The 24913-nt window shown below is 36.9% G+C and overlaps 2 protein-coding genes across 2 annotated transcripts in view; one reads left to right on the top strand and one right to left on the bottom strand.

Annotated features, from left to right (window-relative positions):
• Window positions 1-9715, top strand: part of MYO6 (myosin VI) — an 85062-nt gene extending 75347 nt beyond the window's left edge. Inside the window, 3 exon segments of the mRNA XM_050893805.1 lie at window positions 2225-2251; window positions 4461-4679; window positions 6268-9715. Of these exon segments, the coding sequence (XP_050749762.1) occupies window positions 2225-2251; window positions 4461-4679; window positions 6268-6467 (446 nt within the window). The 3' untranslated portion in view covers window positions 6468-9715.
• A 6141-nt stretch (window positions 9716-15856) lies between these two features.
• Window positions 15857-24913, bottom strand: part of IMPG1 (interphotoreceptor matrix proteoglycan 1) — a 62579-nt gene continuing 53522 nt past the window's right edge. The window contains 6 exon segments of the mRNA XM_050894919.1: window positions 15857-15888; window positions 16218-16399; window positions 16502-16678; window positions 18571-18781; window positions 22539-22758; window positions 23501-24072. Coding sequence (XP_050750876.1) covers window positions 15857-15888; window positions 16218-16399; window positions 16502-16678; window positions 18571-18781; window positions 22539-22758; window positions 23501-24072 — 1394 coding nt within the window.

Below are 24913 nucleotides of genomic sequence, written 5' to 3'. Positions count from 1 at the left end.
CCTCTGTAGAGCCTTCCTACCCTCAAGCAGACCAACACTCCCACCCAACTTGGTGTCGTCTGCAAACTTACTGAGGGTACACTTGATCCCCTTGTCCAGATCATTGATAAAGATATTAAACAGAACTGGCCCTAATACTGAGCCCTGGGGAACACCACTTGTGACCGTTCTCAAATAGTCCGTCTGTTGGAGAATTGCATGTGATTTTTTTGGTGCTATAAAAAACAAGATTGGAAGGAATCATGCTCTGTTATGTAATTCACTATTACATTTGGGGTCCAGACAAAACAAAAAGTGTTGGTGATAAGGGTTTTTTTTTCTCATGCTTTTATTCTTTTGTAAGATACAGATATATAGACATAGATGTAGATACTTTTAAAAGGTGCTAATAATTTCCTCACATCACTGTAAGCCTTATATACTTCAGGTTACATTGTCTTTTTAAAAATTCTATGAGTGTGGCTATTGCAATTTTTGATTCTGGGATGACAAATTTTGCATAGTCCCTGCTTTCTTATTAGACTGTCATTCTGCTGATTTCACAGATGAGTGTTTATTGTCAAAGCAATGCACTAATGAGAGTGACTGCCTTTTAAATTCAAAAAGAAGGTGTAGGAGTTACCATGTTTAACACTGCCAGACCTGAGAATTAGGTGCCCAGCTTCTGGAGTGGTATTTGCAGAGTAGATTGTTACTCTTTTCCTGCTACCCCACCCCCCAAGTCCAGTAATCGTCTGTTATAAAAGGAATCTAAGAAATGAACAGAATCACAGCAAATGGATATAATAATTTAGTCCTATCTTTCCTGCTGTCTTCTGGTTCCATGATTCTTGTGTTCCTGGCCGCACAGTTAGTGGGAGAGGCAAAGGAAAGGGAAGATGGGGAGAAGATGCTCTCCCCAAAGTCCCATTACCCTGAGATTAGAGCATTGTCCTGGGACATGGGGGATACAGATCCCAGGGGATACAAGTGCCCTACTTACTCTCAGTGTTAGTCCTTATACAAAGGTGTCTCTTTCCCCTTGATTCATTTACTGAGTTATGCATTGCTTGAGTATTAGCTGAGAATTTGAGCTTTTCAGGGAACTTTGGTACAGATATATGGCAGGTGAAATCTGGACCCTTGGAAAAGATGTTATCAAAGAATGGGTCCTTGTGGCCATGCCTAGTAATGCAGTTTTAAGTGCTTAAGAAAGCTTACGACTGAAACAGCAGGAAAAGGCATTTGAAGCACTTCTGCAGAGTGGTAAGTTGCTTTGAGCTCGCAAGTTCTGTCTGGAGCTAAATGGGTAAAATAAATATTCATGCGCAGTATTGCTGATGGGAAGTATCAAAGAGCAGAAAATCTTTGGATTTGTGCAAATAAAGCTTGGAATATTCATGATCTCATCACATTTAAACACAGCATTCTTTTCAATGTTTTTTATTGCATTTTTTTACTTTTCTTGAAATACAGCTTCATATTTCTGAAGAAAAGTTAGAACATTGCGGTTCAGAAGAAAGTCACTGATAGTGACCTTTAGAGGCTCTTGTTAATGTCAGAAGTAATTCTTCCTATTGCAAATAATTATACTACATGGGCATTTCACATCTATGTATTATAATGATCTGAGATAGTAGGAAGGAACTCTGATTTTTTAGATGTTTAAGCTAAAAGTCTTTCAAGTGTTAGTGGATGTGTGCTTCAAATGATGTAGTTTCTTCTTTCGGTCTTTTCACTGCTCTCATAATTTTACAGGTATCCTTTAATTAAATTCATACATTCAGTATAGAAGCTAAACACTGGTTTGTGTATCATTATTGGAATAGGCAGATTTGGTATTAATAGAGGTCTGGAAATTTTTTCCTAGCAGAAATGTCAAAAATTAAAAGTACTACCTTAATTAACTAGCAGATTTGTTACAGCAATCTGTGCTTAGCATGTATACAACTGAGGTTTTGTAACGGGCATCGCAAATCATTGAAGTAGTCAATTTCAAAATTAAATCCTGATGAAAACAGAAGTAGTTGGAAATCTGTGAAACTTGAGGAAAGGAGACATTTTATGTATGTCAGTGAGCAGAAAATGAATAGAAATACTTAGCTCAACATCTGTGTTTGTTTTGTAACTAGAATTTCCATTTGTCTATCATCAGCATTAGTGAAAAATGTTGAGGTAATGAAACTATAACTTATAAAGGATCAGCACTTTTATGTTTTGCTCAACATGTAATATTTGTTCACAGATTTTGCACCATTTTTGAGCAACTCACGTAAGTGGGGAGATGGTTATTTCAGCTAACTTTGAAGAATAGGAACACTTGAGAGCTCTATACTAACATTCGTTAATCCAGTGTTTTGCTACACGTGTACATAGAATTTAATGGTTAAAAAACCCTCTATTTTACAAACTGGCAATGTTATTCAACTGATAGTAATTACACGTTACTCTAGTAATTTACAAATGTACTTTACTGCTTATCTTCATGATATCCTAGCCATTTGAGAAGTCATGGGAAGGGAGAATGAAATAACCTTTTCATGTAGGTTATTTGAAGGTATAATCTCCTATTTTTTTCTCTTTTTTCCCTCCCCCCATCCCCCTCCAAGAAATATCGTGCTTGTTCGAACATTTTTTACTGTCTGCACATGGCTTTTTGTTGTAGCAAAACTCTGGAATCAACTTAATATAACAGCTATTTTCCTAGCACACAAACTAACATTCAGGTGATGGTTTCTTTTGAATAAAGAACTACAATTCCATAGCACTGAAAAGTAGAGGCTATATTGGCTGCTTAGCATTCCTGTCCTCTAGATTTCCTCTTGGATTTAGGTATGCATAGGGGTAGAAATAAGCCGTAGCAATTACCATTGCAGTGCAAAAAGTGTTTCATAATACTAAGGCACTGATCTGCTGTGATAGATGTTCAGACAATTTGCAGAAAATAGAATTAATTTCTTACAAACTGTAAACTGTGTCACCCTGTAAAATACATGCTTTATCAGACTTGATGTATAAAAGCAGCATTCGCCTAAAAAAATCTGTTTTGTTTTTCTTTGTTTATGTAGACATGGAAAAAAAATTGCAGGGTATGATTTGTATAGTACCTGATTGGTTTTTTTTAAGATTCTGCTCTTCACATTTAGAAGAACTATTGTTGCTTGAATCTAAGTGGAAGAAATTTCAAGGTGCAGTTGCTAGTCTATTAGTCTTGTTCATAACTCTAAAAATACATTATTAGAAGTGATTGTCATTTTTCACTTTATTAAATTTTAGCTCAGAAATTAGCTTTGCTGCTTAATAGACAATGGACAAAAAAGGAATTAACTTTTAATTATTCCCTTTATGCTGAAACATGGAACTGTTAATGCTGATTTTCTTTTGTAGAGATGGCATAGACTCACATTCAGAATTTCTTAAACAGGGTATTTGTAACAGTGGAATCGTAAACCACTAAAACAAGATCAGTAATAAACTTTTGCAGGATGCAGTTATTAAAGGAAAGGATCTTGCTTGTAAAAGCATTTACTATTTAAAACTGATTATGATAGCATATACATAACATTAAGAAGGTCGATCAGTTGATGAGTCAACAGAGAGCGTATTTGCTTTTATTCTAAAGAAAGTTTATCTCCAAACTCTGAAATGTGTGGGACTCTGAGGGAGTCCAAAAATGCACATGGGAAATGTTTACGAAAAATATGCATGAAGCTTTAAAAGATTTCGTATAACTCTGTCTCCTCTAGAAATTTGGTCTGTTGACCTCAATGGTCTGAAATAAACAATTTCTTTAAAAAAGAAAGCAGCCAGAGAGTAGTTCTAATGCTGGAGTTCAGTACACAGAAATCTAGGCAGAAAGTTATGTTAGGTGGCAGCTTTGTAATAAGCAGTGTTTGTTGTCAGCATTTCTATTAACAAATTAGTCATTGCTAACAGTATTACACGCCCTTCTGTGTTGACTGTCAGAAATCTTCAAGTGGTGCTTTGTATTTTTGTAACTGAAAACGCTTCTTTGCACTGTGACCTTGTTTTACAAAGAGATGGACTGAACTAGAGCAGTTACTGATTAATGTTTCTGGTTGGTAAGAAATTTTATGTGGGAAGTTTTACCTTAAATATTGATTTAAAGCAGAATGTGTTACTTTACTCACTTTGTTTTGTCTAAACATACCTGATGCTATTGAGCAACCTATAGAGCAACATATAGATAGAATAGTTAACATGAACCTTTCCTCACCAGTGTTGTAGCTGTAGTGATTAAAAGAATGTGTACTACATGAGATGGGAGTACTTTTTAGGTTTAATGAGACTTCAGATGACCTTGTATTCAGAGAGAATCTTCCAGGTTTTGGGGGGTTTGGTTTGGTTTTGGGGGTTTTTGGTTTTTTTTCCTTTGCTTATTAATCAAGTAAGTCTTAATATGGCTTTCTTGTTTTCTATTTTTGTGTTTGCTTGGTTTTTGGTTTTTTTTTGTATCATAGCTCAACAGAACCCAACAACCCAGCTACCAGCCAGACAACAAGAGATTGAAATAAACAGACAACAGCGCTACTTCCGCATTCCCTTCATCCGTCCCGCGGACCAATACAAAGATCCCCAGAACAAGAAGAAGGGTTGGTGGTATGCGCATTTTGATGGGCCATGGATTGCTCGACAAATGGAACTTCATCCTGACAAGGCACCCATTCTCCTTGTAGCGGGTTGGTATTGAAAGCAAAATTCAAATGTTGAAAAGATTCAGAGTTATCAACTCTGAACTTACTTTAGAAAAAGAGGCTGATGATACAAGTTTCCCAAGTTGTATCCTCTTTTTTTTCATCAGCAGTTCTTGTCTGGGCAGAATTTGAGGATTTGGAACTGCTGTTGATGGTGGCCAAATGTTACGGAGTATCATTTGGAGATGTAACTGGTCACGTGTTTTACGTGTACATATACTTTAATCTGAGAAACCACAGACAGAGTGGGAATCCAAATGTAAATGGTTTTATTATTAAGTGTCCTCAGATTATTCACTGAACTGGAGACAGCATGAAGATAAAACATCACAATTTATCTGGGAAAGTTCTACTCATCATTGTATTCGTTTTTAGTTAGCTTTGAAAAATTACAGCAGTTTGTATCAAAACAATTTGCACATATGATATAATGTCTTTCCATGGTATGGTGCTAGTAGCAAACTGATGCTTTTACCATATTTATGCTGCCTAGTATGCGAGGATAGCTTTTTAATCTTAAACATTTAAAATAAAAACTAAATGTGGCAATGGATTAGGTGGAGATTTATCTGGTAATGAAATGTATCCTCCTTTTCTGGAGGATAATGAAAGGGGGAGAAAACACTGGGGAAATGCTGTTTACAGTTCTGTGTTTTGAGTTTTCGTATTTAACGTGGGGACTGAGGAAAAGGCCATAACCAGTTTGTGTAGCTTCAGAGTGATGCTTTACTAGCAACAAAAGTTCCTTTGTTTTCTGCTAATTATTTTTAATAGATTTCCTTATACCAGCTGTTGCCTGTTCAGTGTCAAAGCCTATAGCTAAAAGTAGCGTTGCTGTCATGAATACCACATTCAATGGATCACCTATTAAAAATAAGATTAAAATACAGCGAGTGAGCTACACTTACCATTTCATTGGATTCCCTGTGTCAGTCCCATTTGGTAAACACTGTTTGTTTAGCATGGAAGGTGGACAGATCAAGAATATTGGCTACTTGATCAAAAGTCTCGAGTTCTTAGTCACTTTGCTACATTTAAATGAATGAAATAGTAACAGCAGTTCACTGTAAAACTGTGTAAAACTGAAAGTATGTGTAAAACAAATGTAGTTGTCATCCTGTAGTGGATTTCAGGAGAATATATCAAGATGCTGATCTTTTCAGCTTCTTTCCTTTGTTCCTTTTTGCTTGCTCTTTAAGCACAATTTTGTCAGTTGTAGCATCTGATACTAGTTTATTCTTATACCACTTTTCTGCCGTGTGTGTAAAAAAAAAAAAAAAACAAAAAAAAAAAACAAAAAAAAAACAAAAAAAACCCACCAACAAAAAACCCCAAACCAACAAACAAACAACACCCCCCCCCAAACAAAACACAAACAAAAAACCCAAACAAACAAAAAAACCCCAAAACCTCTGCGTCTGAGGACTGATTTCCCCATAAGGTCTGAAGTCTATTAACAAACCAGAGCTTGGGAGAGGAAATCTAATTAACAAAGATTAGATCTTTGTTAGTGAGACCTTTGAATGATGTAAAAGCTTTATAAAGAGTTTTCTTTTTCCCTTTACCATTTCAGGTAAGGATGATATGGATATGTGTGAGCTTAATCTTGAAGAGACTGGCTTAACTCGAAAGCGAGGTGCTGAAATTTTGCCGAGACAGTTTGAAGAAATATGGGAGCGCTGTGGAGGTATCCAGTATCTTCAAAACGCAATTGAAAGCAGACAAGCTCGTCCTACATATGCTACAGCTATGCTGCAGAACCTATTGAAATAAATGGTCATTTTGCACAGTAGCGTTCGAGATGAGAACCCTTGCCCATGATACAAAGGGAAGAGTTCCTCTGTGCAACAGAGGACGTAAACATTCTATAATCATATTAGAGATGTTTAATATAAAGTGAACAGATTTTATTAATCATGTGGTTTGTTAATTTGTACTTTATGATGTTTAATTTGTGTAGTGAACTTTACTAGGTATGAGGACCTTGAAGAAACTTCAGTCAGTGTAGTTTGTTGCATTTTGTTTATATGTTGCATTTTCTTCAACAGTTTCTGTTATAACTCTTAACACTTTTAAGCAATCTGTCTGTACTTAAGTACATATTACAAAGAACTGCATTGCAACCACCTTGTTATAAAATCCCCTCTTTAAAACACTGAATAGTTGGCTTCAAGTGCTGGCCTAGTAAAGAAGATATGCTGTTTCTAATAACTGGAATTGTGAGGCCTTAGCTTTGACTTCTGTTCCAGAGAAGTTGGAGTATGCTTTTATGTAATCCGAGACATTTTATGTCCTGATTTGAAAACTGGTTAGTGTCTGTATTTACTGACTTTTTCAGAAATTGATGGGAAATCCTCCTAAACTTGAGACCCATAAATTCCTATTTAATGCATTCTCTGTCTTGGTTTAAGAGAAATGGTTTTCTGTACATGCTGAGAAGAGCATTCATATATGTCAATATTGTGTAATATTGGAGGTAGTCAAAGAATGTACCGCTCCTTAGGGCTTATACCACTTCTCTCTTAGTTTCTTTTTCTTTTTTATCTTTAAGTACAAATTTCCTTTAGACTTTTATTTTTCTGACCAAATTTCCATTAGGAATTCTTGGACAGTTTGTTTATCCACGTAGTGTAATTTCAATATATTATGCAAAATTGTCCAAGACTTGTATCTGGACGCATATAAGATTAAGGATAGCATAAGGGAAATACGTTCAGCTTTTTGGTGGCAGTATAACTTAACTGAGTATTGAGGCCTGAGCCTCAGACATCCTGTTTATTTTAATTGTAACGAGATGCACAAGGTCTGTACCTTTTGCTAGATTGTATAAAAACTTGGTCCAATACCATAATGCATCATCTTAATACTATGTGCTGATGAAATAGCTACAATTTTTAGTGTACTGGAATATCGTAGTGATTCGGACACTGAGCTTTATCTTAATGTCCTCTGTCAAGTTTCATAGCTTGTAACGGTTCCCTTATTAAGCAGTTTGTTTTGGGAGTTTTTGTGGGTGGGAATTATTAATTTCATACAGTTTTAAGATGCATCATGTTCGCTTATGTGAACATTGTTTCACCATGCTGGCCATTATTTCAAGAGATCAAACTTGATTATTTATTATCTCTCCGATAGGACTTCAAAATACAAGTAGCTTGATGTCCAATTACTTATTCAACCTGATTTAAAAATGAAGTCTTGCTCTATGAATTGACAAAATTTGCTTACACTATAAAATAATTTCCTCACTGTTTACTCAGTTTGAAACCTCTTGGAAACTTTAGGTTTTAAATGTATAAATATACTTACTTAATAACTTTCAAGAGGTACAGTTCTGTAGCACAGAGAAAGCTCCTGATGCGTACATCCATGCTGACCTGAGGTGGTGCTTGCATGCCACAGTCTGCTTGTTGTTATAAATGCACTCCTTACTGTAATACGTGTGGAGATATTTGAGTAATACATTAACTCTGTATGGATCTGCTGCATCAGGGAATCTCAGCTTCCACTACATACCCACTCTGCTTTTTGGTCATGTCATTGCAAACGAGAAAATGTTTTCATTTTACCCAAATCCTTCACTGAAGCAGTAATTTTTGCCTGGAAGATGAAAGGAGAAGTGCATCAGACTGCTGGCTAGCAAGTTGTGTACAAGCCTGTACGGTTTTGCATGAGTTTAAAGGTGCTGCTTATGAAATTTAGATTACTGGTTTAATGTGTTACTGAATTGGAACCAAAGTTTCAGAACTTCCAGTCTCCAGAAACTTAACACTGCAAGAAGCTATGATCGTTCATGCGATACAAGGAAGAAAAATCACTGCACTGATAGGGCTGAGATGCCCTACCCTGTATTTATTACTGTCTGGATTTAGCTTCTTGACTTAACACGTTCAGTCTCGCTTTAGAGAGATATATAACATGGATCTTAGGAGACTGAACATGGTAAGCAAAGAACCTTAATGCTTAAGTGTGTGTCTATGTATATGCGCATATATATGCTTAAATATTTTAGTATATATATGTGTAAACATACTTGTGGGGAACATAAAATAAATAAAATTGTTAACTGAATTTTTCCAATCTGTTCCTTTGATTATGCCAGGATTTCCTTGACTGGCATCAGAAAGAAAATTTATTTTTCAGAATGGGGTGTATGGGAATTACTGTTAACTAAATGACTAACAAATATGAGCTATCAGGAAAATAAAATTGACTTTGAAATAGTGGAAGAGGAACTGGTGGCTGGATGTTCTCAAATGAGATGTTCCCACCTCTCTGCATTGCTCCAGCAGTATGCCTGAGGCAAGCAGAAGACACATTCCAAAAATCAGGATATTCTAGTTTGCACAGTAGCAGGCTTTTTTTTTTCCTTGCACCAGAAGCAGCATCTATTTTACTGATCTTTTTGTGCAACAAAATTAATTCTCAATTCATTTCAGATTTTTTTTTTTTTAACGTCAGGCGATATTCAGCTGCTTAGCGATTGTTTCTGTTGTCCCATCTACTGTGTCAGATAATTATACTGTTGGTTGATTTGAGAGGAAATAAAAAAGGGGAGGAGGGAGTTGATCTGTAGGATTGTAGTATTACCTAATGCCCTTCTGATCTACGGTTATAGAGGAAAATTTAATTTGTTTTTTAAAGGAAAATGGTGAGGTAAGCATGTTGGCTTGGTTCTGTGTGTTTGATTTTTAAAAGAAAATCTCCCTGCCTCTCAGTGAAGCTGTGCATTATAGTTGAGATCTTCTGCATGAAACACTCCACAAAACAAAGGAGAGGAGGAGAATCGCCGTGCTAGGCTACATTCCTGACTAGGTGGCCCAGGAATATGAATTTTCTAGAGAATGCTACTTTGAAGATCACAAGGTCATTAAATACCTGTCTTTCATCCACTGATAAGATTGTTTTTCTTTACCTAGTTGAATCTTTTGGGTTTTTCTCCAGAATCTTTATTTAAAGTATTTAAATGACCTCCTAATACTGTACTGAAAATTTAAAAAAATAAATACATTCCATGTTGAAATCTCAGTTGTATCTCTCCTACAATTTTGTCTTTAAAGATTTAAAGCATAATAAGTAAGGGTAAATTAAGTTATGAGAAGGATAAAAGGATTTCTGTGCTGGTACTCCCTGCTGCTTTTCTATCAGATGTTTATGGTGCTTAAAGCTACTCTAGTAAAGATTTTGTCTTTACTTTCTAAGGTAAGTGCTCCTCTAAAATAACATTCTGATATTAAAAAATTCTGATTTTGTTATCTTTAAGTCTCATACTTCATTTCTCAGTATTTGAAACAAGTATCTTTTTACTTTTATTACTATTTTTTTAACCTTTATAGCTGTCACTTCCAGCATATTTATCATTTGCTGTGCTGTGTACTGTTTGCATCTTTTTCATTTTAGATCATGACAATCAGTGACTAGTGAAACCACTTAGGATGCTTCGAGTTTGTATGCTGCAGGAAAAGCTTTATGTTTGGGGTGGAGATGTGGTGTTGCTTTTGTCTTGTTTTTGTTTTTTTTTTTTTAAAAGTGTTATCAAACTTTCTTGTCTTAAGGGCCAAATCAGAGTGGTATTTTTTTAATTTAAGAAGATTGAAGTAATTCAGACTTTGATATCTAGGAGATACAATTTTCTTTCACTTCCCTTATGGCTTTCATCTCCAACTGTAGCTTTACATCAGTTTTAAGATAACATGATATGTTTTAGTGTGAGATTAAATACCAATTCAATTCCCTGTGAAATTTTCAAGTAAATATTTTTATTGTATTTTATTGAAATACAAAAGGCTTACATCCAGCAAATGTATTTGGTAATGAATAGTTGAGAGTGATAAATACAATCATGAATAATCATTATTAAAATACACATTTTAAAATTACTTATTTTTTAATCTGACTAGTGATAACTAGTATGAATTGAAATATACTAAACACATACAAAAATACATTTGTAATGGAAAAAAATGGAATGCTTTCAGCATTCTTAATGCATTCTTAACTTACATGAGCAGTAGTGAAAAGCTAACATTTGTTGGCAGGGATGACTTCCAGTGCCCTGCAAGAAGTATTTAAGAGTTTTATTCTGAAGTGTTACTGTGTAAAACCACATCTTAGGTTTCTTTTTTTTTTTTTTTCCTAGTTAAATAAAGTAAGTAAAAATACTATTTCAGCTGTAGAAACTCAACCTTGTATTCTTGGTGCATTGCCTTCATTTGTACACAATCACCAGTTTTGGTGGTTCTGCAGGCAAATCTGTTTGTGCAGCTAATTGTTTGGAATTTGTCAACAGTTCTTTTGAGCGTACGTAATAAGGTAAACTAAAGTTCAGTCTTTGCTGTGGTAACTGTGTGGTACGAAGTAAAAAGAATTGTCACTAAAACCAGCTACTATCCAGAATACACACAGGTTTCACATCTGAATGCGGAGCTGTCATCCAGTATAGTCATGAACTTTGCAGAAGCTCAGTTTGAGCTGTAAGTACAACTTCGGGTATGCACCAAGCAGCAAACAGTGCCTGCATATTCATACAACACTGGTGCAGCATATCAATAAAGATATGCTCGGGAAAAAGATGTTCAAGGTGAAGTAATGCTCATACTTGAATCAGGATTGTGGATCCATAGAGCACAAATTACTAAGCCTATAAAATACTTAATGGCTGCCCATTGTCTGCTTAGATTTCTTCTACAAAAACTAATAGTAACCTCTCAAAATTATTTGTGTGTACACTGAGTTTAAAGCGTACGTGCTTATGTGCGACTCTGTAATCTACTTGGTACTGGGAGGGTGCTTGTGAATATAAATCTCATGTTCTGAAAAGATGAAACTGCAGGTATTGTGCCTCAGCAAAAAGTTGGAAGTCTTAGGATAACCTGACAGTTTACCTGTCACCAGAAATTAAGCAGTGAAGTGTATATGTACATATGTATACATAATGTGTTTATTAACAGAAAAAGAGGAATCTGATGTTCATAGAAACCATTAAAAAAAATTAATCCCAACTTCTGTGTGATTTGCAATGGGAGCGTTGTAGGGAGAGAATGAAAAAGTTCCCAAATGCTTTTAATGTGGCCTTTGGTCAATGACAGCTCTTATTTCCGTGTTTGCCACTTATATTAGTGTAGATAAGGAAGGTTAATAAAAGGGTATAGAACTGCGGTAAAGTTCCATCGATGTTTTACCAGAAAGGTTGTGACATACAACGTTGAAAAAAGTCACTTCTCAGCAAAATCTGTTTCTACCACTCGGCTCTTAAATAAAAATACAGTTAAGATGTGTAAGCACTGGATGCTTAATGCATGCATCTTAACACTGGTGACTTCTTACTAGGCAAATTTTAGACATGGTGAAATAGTTGGTCAACTCGGTCATGTTGTTGTTCTTTAATAAAACAAATTTTTTTAATGTGTACTCAGAGCTAAAATGTTATATCTTTGGGAATCCTTGAATTTTCTTCATATGCATAATCAACCTGAAGTCCAGTCTTGAATAATGCAGACCTTCTTTTTTTAATACCTGTAAGAGAAACTCTCTTAAGATATTTGAAAAGCATTTTTGAATTTGAAAATGTATTATTTATCTACTGCTAATAGGCAAGATCTCACTAAAATCTGTTGAGATAATCTCCAGTCCATTTTAAGGAGAATTGAGTTAATCCTGAAGTTATTTTTTACATACTAAGTCATTGAGCTCAGAGTAAAATTACTATTTTTCCTCCCTGGTATAACAATGCTGTGCTTCTGCTTGAAATAGCAAACAAGTACCACGGATACCATCATAATCTGAAGAACATATTTTTGACTGTAAAATAATTAGACTGCAATGTGCTACAAAAGAAGCCATATCTAAAGTATCTACAAGATTCACAGTTACAGCAGACGTGGGACAAAATAATCTTTGGGATGTTCAGCTTCTATGTGTTGTTTTAAGTGTAAGAGTGGCAACTGTGCTGTGCAAACTTGTATATTTGTAAAACCTGTCGCCTGGTATTCTCGAACTAAGGGCACCGCACTTCCATCTCTGTATGGTATTTTAGGTCGTCTTTCCCCCGTGATTCTGGTCATGAAACACTAAATCTCTGATGTTGGTTGGGGAGATCTAACAGGCTAACTTGTATTGTTGTTGTATTGTCTTAATCCAAAGTACTGTTTGCTTGATGATCCAAGTGACTGACATGAGAATGAAACAAATGGCAGTCTTTGTTTTCGCCTCAAATTTAATGTCAGTCATCTTTCTTGGTGGCTGAGAGTCAGTTTTTCAGAGGGTCGTGCTATGTGTCAGTTACTGGTTTTGATGAGCAAAGAATGATGTATTTTATGTATTTCTTGGGGAGAGTCTATAATGACTTTTAGGCTTCATATGAATTACATCAAATGAAGCGGTCTTTGTCCATGCCGATTAGATTCAGCATTATGAAACAAATTATTCTACCATCCTCTTATCCAGTGCTTTATTTCTAATGCTTCTGGGCTATTTTGTGTCAAATATTTCTGGATCCTCTAAGGTTTTATCTAAGTTTGTTAAAATTGATTTTCTGTGGTATCTGTTGCAGCACAGTTCTTTTGCCAGCTTAGAAAAGTTTGTGAAGACTCTTTAGATGAGATCCTTTTTCAAGGTTTAGATCCATTACTGAATTTTGCCAGATAACATCTTGAAAAAGAAGCCTACTCACCCATGCCATGTACGAGCACAAATACACGATGTTTTTAGAATAGCATCCATTAGATCGACTGAAAAATAGTAGACTCTACGGACAGCTTGACCTAAGACCTTTGCAGCTGAAAAGCAATGTGCTTTATTTTTCAGCACCTTTTGCACTGAACGGAGAACGTCCAGCACAGTCACTAACAGGGACAGCAGATACTACAAAAGAGAAGTGGCATTTTGAATGAGGTTGTGTCTTCTGCTTTCATCTCAAAGGAGCAGAAGAGCGCATGTGTAGGTGAGGTAGGCAGCAGAGTCGGATCAGCAGGATCATTTTTAGAGAACTTTGGCGTGTTTGACTCCCAGCCATAGTAGGCCAACTGGCTGTGGACTTGTTGGCCTTATGTCTCAGTCTGAACGAGGTGATCCACTTGAATGTGTAAATTCTAGCTTATTGTCCCATTCTGCTTTGGCCCAGGGGAAGATGACTCTCACAGTCATTTTATTCCTGGTATTACACTATTTGTGGAGCAAGACACACCAAGTTCCCAGAGACCTAACCATGTAGAGAGGTAGCTGTGGTTTTCAGCTGCTTGCAAGAACTTGTGTTTTCTACTGAGCTTGGAGAGAAGGAGAGCAAGTTCTTCACCTGGACGTGAAACATGTTTCTTAGTTCCTGGATGACTCATTGGCTAAAAACCCAACCAAACAAAACTCCCTCTGATAACCAAGTTTTGCAGTCATTTTCTGTGTAGTGACCCTATAACTAAACTGGAGACATTTTTTGTGCTTAGGAAGGAATTGAAGGTTATTTTAGCTTCTACTGGAATTTTATGCATGTTTTCTTATACGCCCTTATAACTACAGAGCTGTACTGTAGATAGTATGTCCTAAAAAGCTGGCACTGCTGTCATTACACATTGCAAAACAGAATTTAAAGACTGGAATTTTCAGTTTGGCCTAAGAGTTCTAGATATCCACCTCCTCCTGAAAATTCAAGTGCCATATTCTATTTTAAAAATCCTAGCCCCAAAGGAGTTTTCTAGATTGTGATATGGAAGTGGTGCTCTTAGTTTCAGCTAACGAAAGCTGTGTTCTACATACATTTTTCTTCCTCCATCGACTTTTTCAAATCATTAAAAACGTGTTCAGCGTAAGGGCTCTGATGTAAACACTCATTTTGAACTTACGTAATGGTGAAAAAAGGCCAAAACCACCTAATTTTTTTAAAACCCGTTTCTATTTTGTGGTTGCCTCACTTCTCACTAAATTTCCTTAACTAGATCTTGAGTTTTGTCAATCTACTTTTGACAATTCAAATAGAATCTAGATGACACAGGCCTGCTTTTCTCCCACAGATGTGCCATTTTATTCCTTTCATAAAATACTTAATACTTTTGTAAGTAGTAATTTTAAGTAGTTCAGCTGGTATGAGAGTTTATTGGTCTACAATTACCCACAGACAGATTTCTTTTAAGATGGGTGTAAAATACTAATTGCAGACGTCTATGCTCTTGTTTTTATCAGGAGTGAAGCCAATTCATTCTTGAGCTTTTCTGAACTGCTGCTCCCTGCTGACTTGTCAATCTCTATCACTGCGTTCCAGTCCCCCCACTGTCAGCTCGGTCTGTAACTGTGACCTGGAGTACTTGGAAGAGACCAGACCTGAGTATGATGATCAATGAAAATAAATCTTTCTATATGGTATCATTACTTGTTCCTTTATTTACATAACAATGTACTGTCTCAAGTGCCAAAGATTCACGTAGCCCGGTATCCTGTCTCCCATAATATATAGGTAGTGCTGGCGCAATCCTGTAGTGATACTCCCCTCAATAATAATGGGTACTAACAGCTATAGTAAACCCTTTTTGTTCCTAATTGGGCTGTGATTGAGAAAAATGAAAATGGCAAAGTAAAAGCTTTTCGTCTACCTTTCAAGAGAGCGTACTCAGATACATCAGAAGTGAGACAGTCTGGCAATTTTAGAGAATTTTTTGACTCGGCTTTTCTCCTGTCTTCCCCCCCTTCCTTCCCCCCCCCCCAGGATACAAGAGGTTTCAAGTTGCAAAACTTGAAGTAATGTTTGAGATATGAGCAGTATTCTGCTCAAATTAGAATTCCTACTTGTTCAAACTCTACGTAGCTTAAACAGGCACAAGTTATTTTTAAATGATCTGTTACTGCTATTTAAAACCTCCCCTTTGGTTTGCATTTTGTGTTGTGTTGTCATTTTAGATATTCTTTCTTCCTTCCTGTGTTTCAGTGACTGCCACATTAGCAAATGGGTGTACAGAATGGAACTTTGTTGCATAAAAGCACTTAAGAAGGGATTGTTGTTGTCATATCAAGCATCCAAAACACCCGAGCTTCTCTTTGTATGGGATTAGTACAAAGAGGCTTCCCGGTAACCTTGACAAACAGGAAACTCAACAGATATTTAAAGCTCTTGAAAATAGTCACAAACCTTGGTTTTGCCTGGCTGATGCTGGAAGTGAAGAATTTCAGAGACTAACTTGTCAGTCTTGGCTTTGTAAACTGGTCTGGTGACCTACAACAGTTTAAAAAAAAAAAAAAAAAAACAGAAAACCACTAGATTAATTATTTCACTAAATCACAAAAAGCACTCAGATAGGATGGACCACCAAAGCCACGCAAGAGAGCTGTAAGAAAAGCAGTTCTACAGTCCTGTTATGAAACCTACACAGCAGGAAATGTGGAACACAAATAAATGAATTAGTATTTTTAGTTCTGAAATTGCCAAGCAAGAGATTAGAATCAAATTTGATTTAGTTGTAGAGTTAATACATGAAGAGGGACCTGTTATTTGAGGTGGGGCTGTTTGTTGAGGGGTAAGAAAAGGATTTCCATGCATTTTACCTCCACGCTGAATTGTGTTTTCAAGTTCATGTAATGCTTCGTGATCAGTGATCTCTGAGGAACTGACACAAGCACTTACGCTACAAGCCGTATGACAAAAGCTAGTTATGGGTTCGTCATGTTCAAAAGCAGGATTAATCCTTACAGCATTTTCTGAACTGCAGCTGTTGAGAGTAGGACTTCTACAATGCAGAACATTTTTGTTTAGGTAAGATTTTCAATTGCAAAAGAAAAAAAAAAAGGAATATTTTGAAATGTGAAGAAAAAGATCGTGAGCAGCTTACTGCAAATTAGAGTTTCTTTTGCTTTTTCTTCTTAACTTAATAATTAAAATGATGAAAAGAAAAACAAGGCTTAGTAAGCCAAGAATGAGAGGTTTAAAAATGAAGGGTTGTATGGGTTCTGGAGCAAATTTTGCACAGCGCTGTCCTTGGTAAAGCTCGTGTCTACGTACAGGGCATCTAAAATAGGGAGAGGAAGAGAAAAAAGTACAGAACTTGAAGGCAGAAAATACAGAGTACCTCAAATGAAAACAAAGGAAAATCTGCAATTAAATATAAGCACAGTACTCCCAATACAATTAATTGTTATGTGTCTGTATGAAATAATGTGATTGATAATAGAGGAGAGAATATTCTTAGATTTGTGAGAGTGAGTGTTAAATAAAAAGACACCGATCTATTCTTTGCTAACCTACAAATTTTAAGGAAATTCTGCATTTGGAACATCTCTGACAAATGTCTAGCCCCACAGGTGAAGTTGAAATAACATTTGCGGTTTAGAACCTTAGAAGTTCAGGTGTGTTTTGGAGTAATGTCTAAACACATCTTTAAAGCTTATATTCTGTTTATTGGTGATTTTAATCTGAGTAGCAAGGTCTGAAATAAGAGTGCTACTACAAATAGCTCCCTTGAAAGCAAGGGAGAAGATTGCCGTATTTTATATAACACAGGGGTTCCAGTTAGTGGGAAAACTAGTGTGGTTCTGAGTAAATTCACAGGCAAAACAAGTGCTTGACTAAAGCAAATAATAGGCCATAATTTTCTCTCTGCAGACTGTACAAGTTTGCGCAAGCTGTCAGTCTGAGACTGGCGATAAGTTTGTTTGTAACTTGCTATTATTCACAAGAAGTTTCATTTGTTATTTTTAATACTTTTATCATTCCAAATGATGGTTTGGTTATTACTGTACATCAAGTCAGGGCTTTTCTGAAATGGAAGGGTGTTATTTTCCTTAGTGCGTTGGTGTTGGAGGAGTAGGCTATACCCTTTGCTACTTCAGTGAAGTTCTGAAGAGGACCTCTGGCGCTCAGGCTGATTTCTAGTACAAAATACTGCAGCTGCAATACTGTGACTCTGCAAGTCAGGAATTTAGCAGTAACTGCAGTGAATTCAATATAATCTATTATAATTTCTGTGACGCCCACTGCAGAAAATGAATTATGGCAGTTATGTTGTTACAGTGAAATTATCATATGAATAATTTGCTCAGTAGTCTTATTTTTTGACATTAATCCTAAGCATGCTAAAAGACATATCATTAACCTACTAAAGTCAATATTAAGAGAGAATAAACAAGTGCAAGAATTGTAACTTCTCTCTTGCTTATACACGTGGCTGGTCAACTACCGTGTGGCAGTCTAGTACACAGTTTCACATAAGGCTCTGGATATTCTAGTCTTGCAATGAGATGAAACTTGATACTTTTAAAACAGAATTCATGTGTTGAAGTACTGTGGTAGTTCTCAATATTGGCTTAACATCATTTCATGTAAAAATCCTTATGGAATGTGTTTGCAGTTAGGAGGAGCTGCTGATCTTCAAGTCTTTCCCAGAAAGCCCTGAAAGCAGCCTCAGCCTTCATGTGCTTTATTGGATGGTCTGGAATCAGAATAGTGCTCACAGGGGTGTTTATAAGAATATAGATTTCCTTTTTAATACATCTTAGGAAAATGTAATTTCTTGAAATACTACTATGTAATCAATAGCAAAACTGTGAATGTTTATTTCATTTTTCCAAGATATATTTGGAAATCTGAAAAGAATGCATGGTTTTGTACATGTCATCTCTGCCAATGATGCTGAATTTCCAATAAATTTCTAAAGCATCTTTAAAAAATAACTAGATCATGATGTTCTGTGTGCACTAGCAGGCAGCAGTGGATTTATCCATAGTGAGACTATTTATACTGAAGAAGGGTATTGCAATGTAGCTTAAAGTGTCTGAACATTGAGATCTTGGCTTACTAGCGTAGTTTATGCTGTTGAAAAATATATGCTCAGCCCTACTTGTTCATGCAATAGACATATCAGGGGTCTGTTGACAGAATTCACGTTAAGCACCATTTATTTACCTGCAGACAGCTCCTCTTCCTGGAACTAACTCACATTTCCCACCATTGACGCAAAGATGCGGTTCCAACTCGCACAGGCTCCGACAGGGTAATCCGTCTTGGCTTGCGTAACCAGGTTTACAAAGGCAGTCGGCCTCTTTTGTCCACTCGTTCATTATGCATTCAGAAAACTCGTCACATGCCATGAATTTGCATGGGTCTGCCTGATCAGCTGTAAAGGATGGGTAAATCATTAACTGATGCGTTACCCCAAAGTAACTTGGCAGGCTTTGTGGCAGCTAGAGAAAACAATTCACATTTACCGGCCTGCTACTTGTGCATGTTAATAGGAGGATGTAGTCTAGCGTAAAAGGACGCACATCCTCCTTTCTGCAGATGACACAGCAAGCATGCAAGCTTATATTTACTTCTACATTTGTTTACCCCATCACTATTAAGCTGTGATTTTATTTTCATCTCACTGACAAGGATTTTCACATTTGGATATGTTTATCCTTTTTTTACTGTAAGCGCTAGTTTTATACTCGTGGATATTATGCTACAGCCTTGCATATGTGTAAGAAATAGTTTCAGCTGTAATGATCTTAAACACATAATTTAGGACATGACAAGGGGAGGGCATTAGATTATTGAATATTGCACAATACTATGAGGACTGCAACCTAGAAATACTGGCATGGTCTAGAGAAAATACGTGCTTGCAGGGCTTTTTTTTTCTTTTTAAGTGATGTGTTAGCATTGGGAAAACTTGCTGGTTTTTTTGTTTTGTTTTTTAAAAATTAGTAAGGGATGCCTCTGTGAGATTAAGGGAAAATGAGCCTGCTGATGTTCACAGGAAGGCCCAAATCAGAGACAGCTTAAATTCCTAACTTCAGCTGTCACACAAGTCTACTTCTCCATTCCCATTCTCTGCTTCTTACTAGAAATGAAAAAAAGACCCAGCAGGAGTCATTTTTAACCCAGTGCTCTGCCCAGCTTGTGCCGATGGGGTGATGAGGAGGAGGGCTGCATCCGCCAATCTTGTCTCATGGAGGCAGTTTCCTGCGTACTGTGGAGTAAAGCCCTTAGAAGGCAAAAGATGAGAAGCAGACCAGGGGATACAAATTCTGTTCTTGCCAGCAAACAGTTTCAATAAGATGTGTGAATCCAGAAAGGCGCCAAAAAAAAAAAAAAAGTGTACAAAAACGAGAAAAGAGAGCACAGAGAAGGAAATGAGAGCAGATATCCAGCTATGAGCTGGGCTACACAGCCCTTTTTAGTTATGTGGGCTTAAAATCTCTTAAGAAGAAAAATCTGTAGTTTAAAAAGAAGATTTGTATGGGATATTGCAGCTAGTACCTGTAGGTACTAACTGGGCTGAGAATTTTCTTCCGGAGCTACATCATGCTCCGAACTAGATGCTCAGTAATACTAATTTCAATGAAAAATGAGCATTGGATTATTTACAGTAGTACTGGAAATCTCAGACACACACTAGGATATGCTTAACTGGTAGAGATTAATCCAGCAGAGCTGTTCACTTTTAACCCCTCTATAATTCTGTGGCTAGTTCCTTTTTTTGAATTTTAGACTAGTGAGTTTTAACATGTTCAGTTTCCGTTTGCTATATACAATGTGCGTGTTGATTTGGGATCTGCTTTGCTCCTGGACTGTAAATGGAGGTACATGTAAACTCTAACAACTGAGCATCAAAGTAATACGATAAATTACAAAGTAACTTTATTGTCAGGCAAACCCTTGCTTATATGTAAAAAAAAAAAAAAAAAACCAAACAAAAAAAACCAAACCAAAACCAAAACCCCCAAGAAAAAAATTCCAAGTACTTTGCCCTGGTCATTGATACTACTGATTGGGAATTACAAAGTTTAGTCTCTAATGAAACAAAACCAACTGGCAAATCAAAAGGGGATATTAATTCTTACTGATTCTTTTCTTACCCCATACAGAATTGCACTCCAAGCGAAAACAGAACACTTCCAAAGGAAAAATGGCTAATAAAAGAGTTTGTATGATTGAGGACTTGATTAGAACAGTAACAGCCGCATTAACTGCATGTCCCCTGTAAGTCTCTCCCCAGTTTTGATGGTCACAGTTTACCTTTATAGTAGTGGAAATAAAGGTTGATACTGCTAGTAAGGAGACACAGGCTCTGTCTAAACATTACCAGGCGTTGTGTGCCACAGCCCTGCAGTTTTCAGAAGCGGAAAGGCCTCAGTGTGTTTCTATTTGACAAGTAGAGCTTGGCAGGAGCATTTCGCTGGGTTAGAGGTCATTTTTTTGTGATAATGTTTCATTTTCCTTAATAAAGCATTGGGCTACGTACCTGCCATGCTTTGTCATCTTTTCTGTGTTTTCACTTTGTTTAGACTACAAAAATAATGCATGCAGGTAGTTTTAAAAGCCCACTGTGTTATTCTTTATGGCATTATTTATGACCAATGCAGTCAGCCCTTTGCAGCTGCTGAGTCTTGATATATATTTTGGACTGTCAGTTCCCATCAGTGTTTCAATTTGGTATAATATTATTACCACTAGATGGCTCTTACTTTCACAATAAATAGGAATTTGCTTAAATGACCTCTATTTACTAAACAGGTTGGGTTTTTTTTTGTTTGTTGGTTGGGTTTTTTTCTGAAGTGAAAAGCCAGTAGGGCTTTGAAACACCTCTATGGGAATAAACTGGCTTTCTAAACGTAATTTCTCCTATTTTGACATTTTACTACTGCTCATAAGCCTTGAAAGAACAGCTCCCTCAGCAAACTCATTGTGCTATCGTTTTCTTGAATTAATGTTGAAATACCACATCAGTAAAGCAGCCGATACAGATGAAGATGAAAGATTTTTAAATTTTTCTGTGTTTGCATTTTAGCAACTTTCTTATTTTAATTTTCATTTAATGAACATTTACTACCAAAGCAGAGAATGTGTGGTAGCCCAAAGTTCACTCTTTCTAGTGAACTCATTTAATACTTTATTCAGCAAAACATCAGTTTATCATGGCAGTATTTGAAAGTTTGAATACTGTGATTTTGTTAACTTTCTTTACCACACACTACCTATGCTCTTCGTGGCCACAAGGAGATACGTAAAATGAAAACATATTAGAAACTGCCTGCATGAATTGTAAATGGATTTTTTTCTGGAATTGTCAGAGACCTGTACATAAAAAGAGAGCTTAAGCAAAACTGCTAAAGGCATCTGCATGCTAAGGTATTGGTATGGTTCTTCTCCATGCCAATGAAATTAAATGCAGCCCTGAAATAATTACCAGAACCTGAAAATAGATCCAGGCTTCAATTTTATAAAACAATACAGTTTTTGAAAACTTTAAGCTTCTGACATTACAATAGTGTCCACATATGTTGTTACTGACTTCCTACTAACAAAGACTACAGACTTGAAAGGTATTAAATCAGGAGGGATTCTGGAATTACAAATCTATGGAGTGCTACATATAGTCATGCTCTGGTCAGTGAGTATCCGTAGAACCCAATTATTCCTGGAAATTATCTCCTTCTGTCTAGAACTCTGTAGCCCTTTAAAAATACATTTAACGATGCTCTAAACTATGGTTTACTTACAACATTGCAAAAACCATCAGAAATTATGTTTACATACTCAGGTGCAAGATTTGCATAAGTCACTCCTGTAAACTGCACGTGAACATTCTTTATACCTGTCTTCGCCCAGCCCTTATTCTAGAGAGTTTTTAGTTCACTGTATTTGGCTCTGAAAAGCAGTTGGTGTACATGCACAGACCAACACCTCCACCCAGCATTTCATTATAGTATGAAAATATGTCTGCAGATAATTTGCAACATCTTGGTTTTTCTTATTACTCCTGATCACTGGGATACTATTGCTAATACTGTTATTTCCAAAACAGTAATACTTCTGAAGCTGTAACAATCTGGAAAAGATTATCTGCTTGGTTTTGATTCTGCACACACATAGTAATGCAATCTTACCTGGCTCAATATCCAGGGAATAGCTGTCAATCTCCAAATTGAGGCGTTGGGCCGCAGCATCACAGAAATCTTCCAAAACGCAGTGTACTGCTTCCGTGATGTTGTATGGCACTGTCCTGGCAAATTTCATTTTGCTATTCACAATCACACTTCCGTTCCTGAAGTTAAGTATTTCCAGATGCTTAAAACCTGTAAGGTTCGACTGAAGGTATGGAAGTAGCTGCAAAACAGAAATTTGCCTTTATTTTAACTTACTGTCAATGTCTACCTGCTATTAATTTTTCTTATAGCCACTTTTCATTATGAAGTACACACATTACACACTTATTTCTCTGAATTTAATACAATTGTTAAACTGGACTTTGTGTCTTTCTCCATAATATATGGAGATGGATGGGTAGCAATTTCCCCTGTAATGAAATGCACAGCAGCTGGGGAGTTGATTCGTCTGGAAGAGAAAAAATTCACCTCACTCAAAAGCCAACTTTAATTATTTTCAAACGTTCAATCCAGGCAGGTTAGGGCATAGTATAATAGGCATGTTACTGAGCTGACCTGCTGCACTATTGTACCCATAGAGAAAATCCATATCTAATCACATTCCCCCTGCTAAGCTATGATATATTTTAAAAGACCTATTTTTAAATCCAGCATGTAGACACAAGCCTTAGATGTAATCAGCACTGCTATACTGTTGACGTGAATCTAAGAAAAAGCCAAATAAATTACAGGCCAGGCATATATCTGGAGTCTCTTGAACAAGTGAAAATTTTCATCACTGACTTCATGAACTCTTTCTTCATACCCCGAGAGCATCCCAGGCTCATGGATCCTTTAAAAATACAGCTTATCAGACTGAATTGTAGTAGGATCTGATATTGTTAAAATACTGTGCTCTTCAGTGTATTTCTTTAAACTGTGCCAGACTATTGCATATGTTGTTCAAGTTGATTTTCACCCACCAATTGCATGAACTGTTGTTCTAGTGCTTTGTATTCTGGCGAACTCCTATTGAAGAGGTCATCAGAAAAGTGCATGTTGGTTACCCTTAGGCTGAAGAAAACCACTAGCTCTTTGCCTTTGGCTGCGGTTGTCATGGAGCTGGTAGTTACATACTTCAGCGTAGGAGCTGGGGTGGCTTCTGCAGGCTCAGTTGTCAGCACTGAGATATAACCGCTGCCATGCTCCGCTTCATCCAGTGCTGCTGTGCTCATCACACCGACGTGATCTAACTCGGCAGCAATATCCTGCACTCCTGTCCCAGTGCCATCGGGAGGAACGCTCTCAGATGCGGGCACTGAGGAATCTGGTAATTCAAGGGACTGTTCGATGATCTCAGAGTGGCTGTAGGATGGGCTGGTTGCTGCAGGCAGCGGTGCTGCTTGGTCTGGTGGTAGCACGTCTGTAATAACATCCTCAGGCTGCGTGGTAGAGACATCACTTGAACCAATAAAGAAAGGCAATGTTTCGTAAGTGCTGGCTGTAACTAAAATGTCATCACCTGATGATTCTGGTTCATCCATGATCTTAACTGCTGCAGAAAAACGGGAAAAACAAATAGCTGTTTTGAATAGCAAGCATAACAAACATCAAGCATGGAAACAACATGTTTATTGTATTTCCACTGAAGCATTTTTAAAAACAAGCTTTAACACTATCTAAACATGAAAATGTTATTTCCATCACCAAGGAAGGACTACTAGGATATAACACCTCATCCACATGTTTGAGTGATGAGATTTCTGTGAGTGCTCTGTTTAAATAATAATTACACTTGGTAAGTATTTCCTGAGCCGTTCCAAAGCGCATTCCTCTTTTGAAGGTACATAATCACACTGTCAGTTTATATTGACTGAAAGAGTAGATCGCAGCTTTGAGCTGTCTACTCAGATCAGTTGTATGCCAGAGTCATTCTGTTCCTCTCTGCAAGAGGTTAAAGCTATTATTTGCCAGTAATCATAAAATGCGGTTAGGAAAAACAGTACAGCCTCTTCGCGTGCAAACTGTGTCGATTTACCTGAAAGACAACAGCACTAGTGAAAACAAATTCAAACCTTACAAAATCATCGGCTGCACCTGAAGCAGCCATTTGATCCAGATGCTGAACTTTTATGAGGTCCCCACTGGGGCTTGGCGTGGATCTAGGATGTGTGATAGCTGTAGCTGAAATCCGAATCTAAAGCGTGATCAACGAGACTCTTTGAATTTGGCTTGCAGCTACCTGGCCACAAGGACTTCACAGAAAACGATGGCCTCCAAGCAACAGACGTCTACCCAAGCTGACAACTTTGTCCTTTTCCAGTGATATACTTCTGTGGGCTCTTCACGTGGGACTTTTAGCAGCCCCCTGCAGGCAAAATCACTTATCAGCTGAT

The sequence above is a fragment of the Gymnogyps californianus genome, chromosome 3 (genome assembly GCF_018139145.2).
Source record: "Gymnogyps californianus isolate 813 chromosome 3, ASM1813914v2, whole genome shotgun sequence".
Taxonomy (NCBI): Eukaryota; Metazoa; Chordata; class Aves; order Accipitriformes; family Cathartidae; genus Gymnogyps; species Gymnogyps californianus.
Note: the sequence above shows the minus strand (reverse complement) of the source record. Positions and strands in the feature narration are given on the sequence as shown.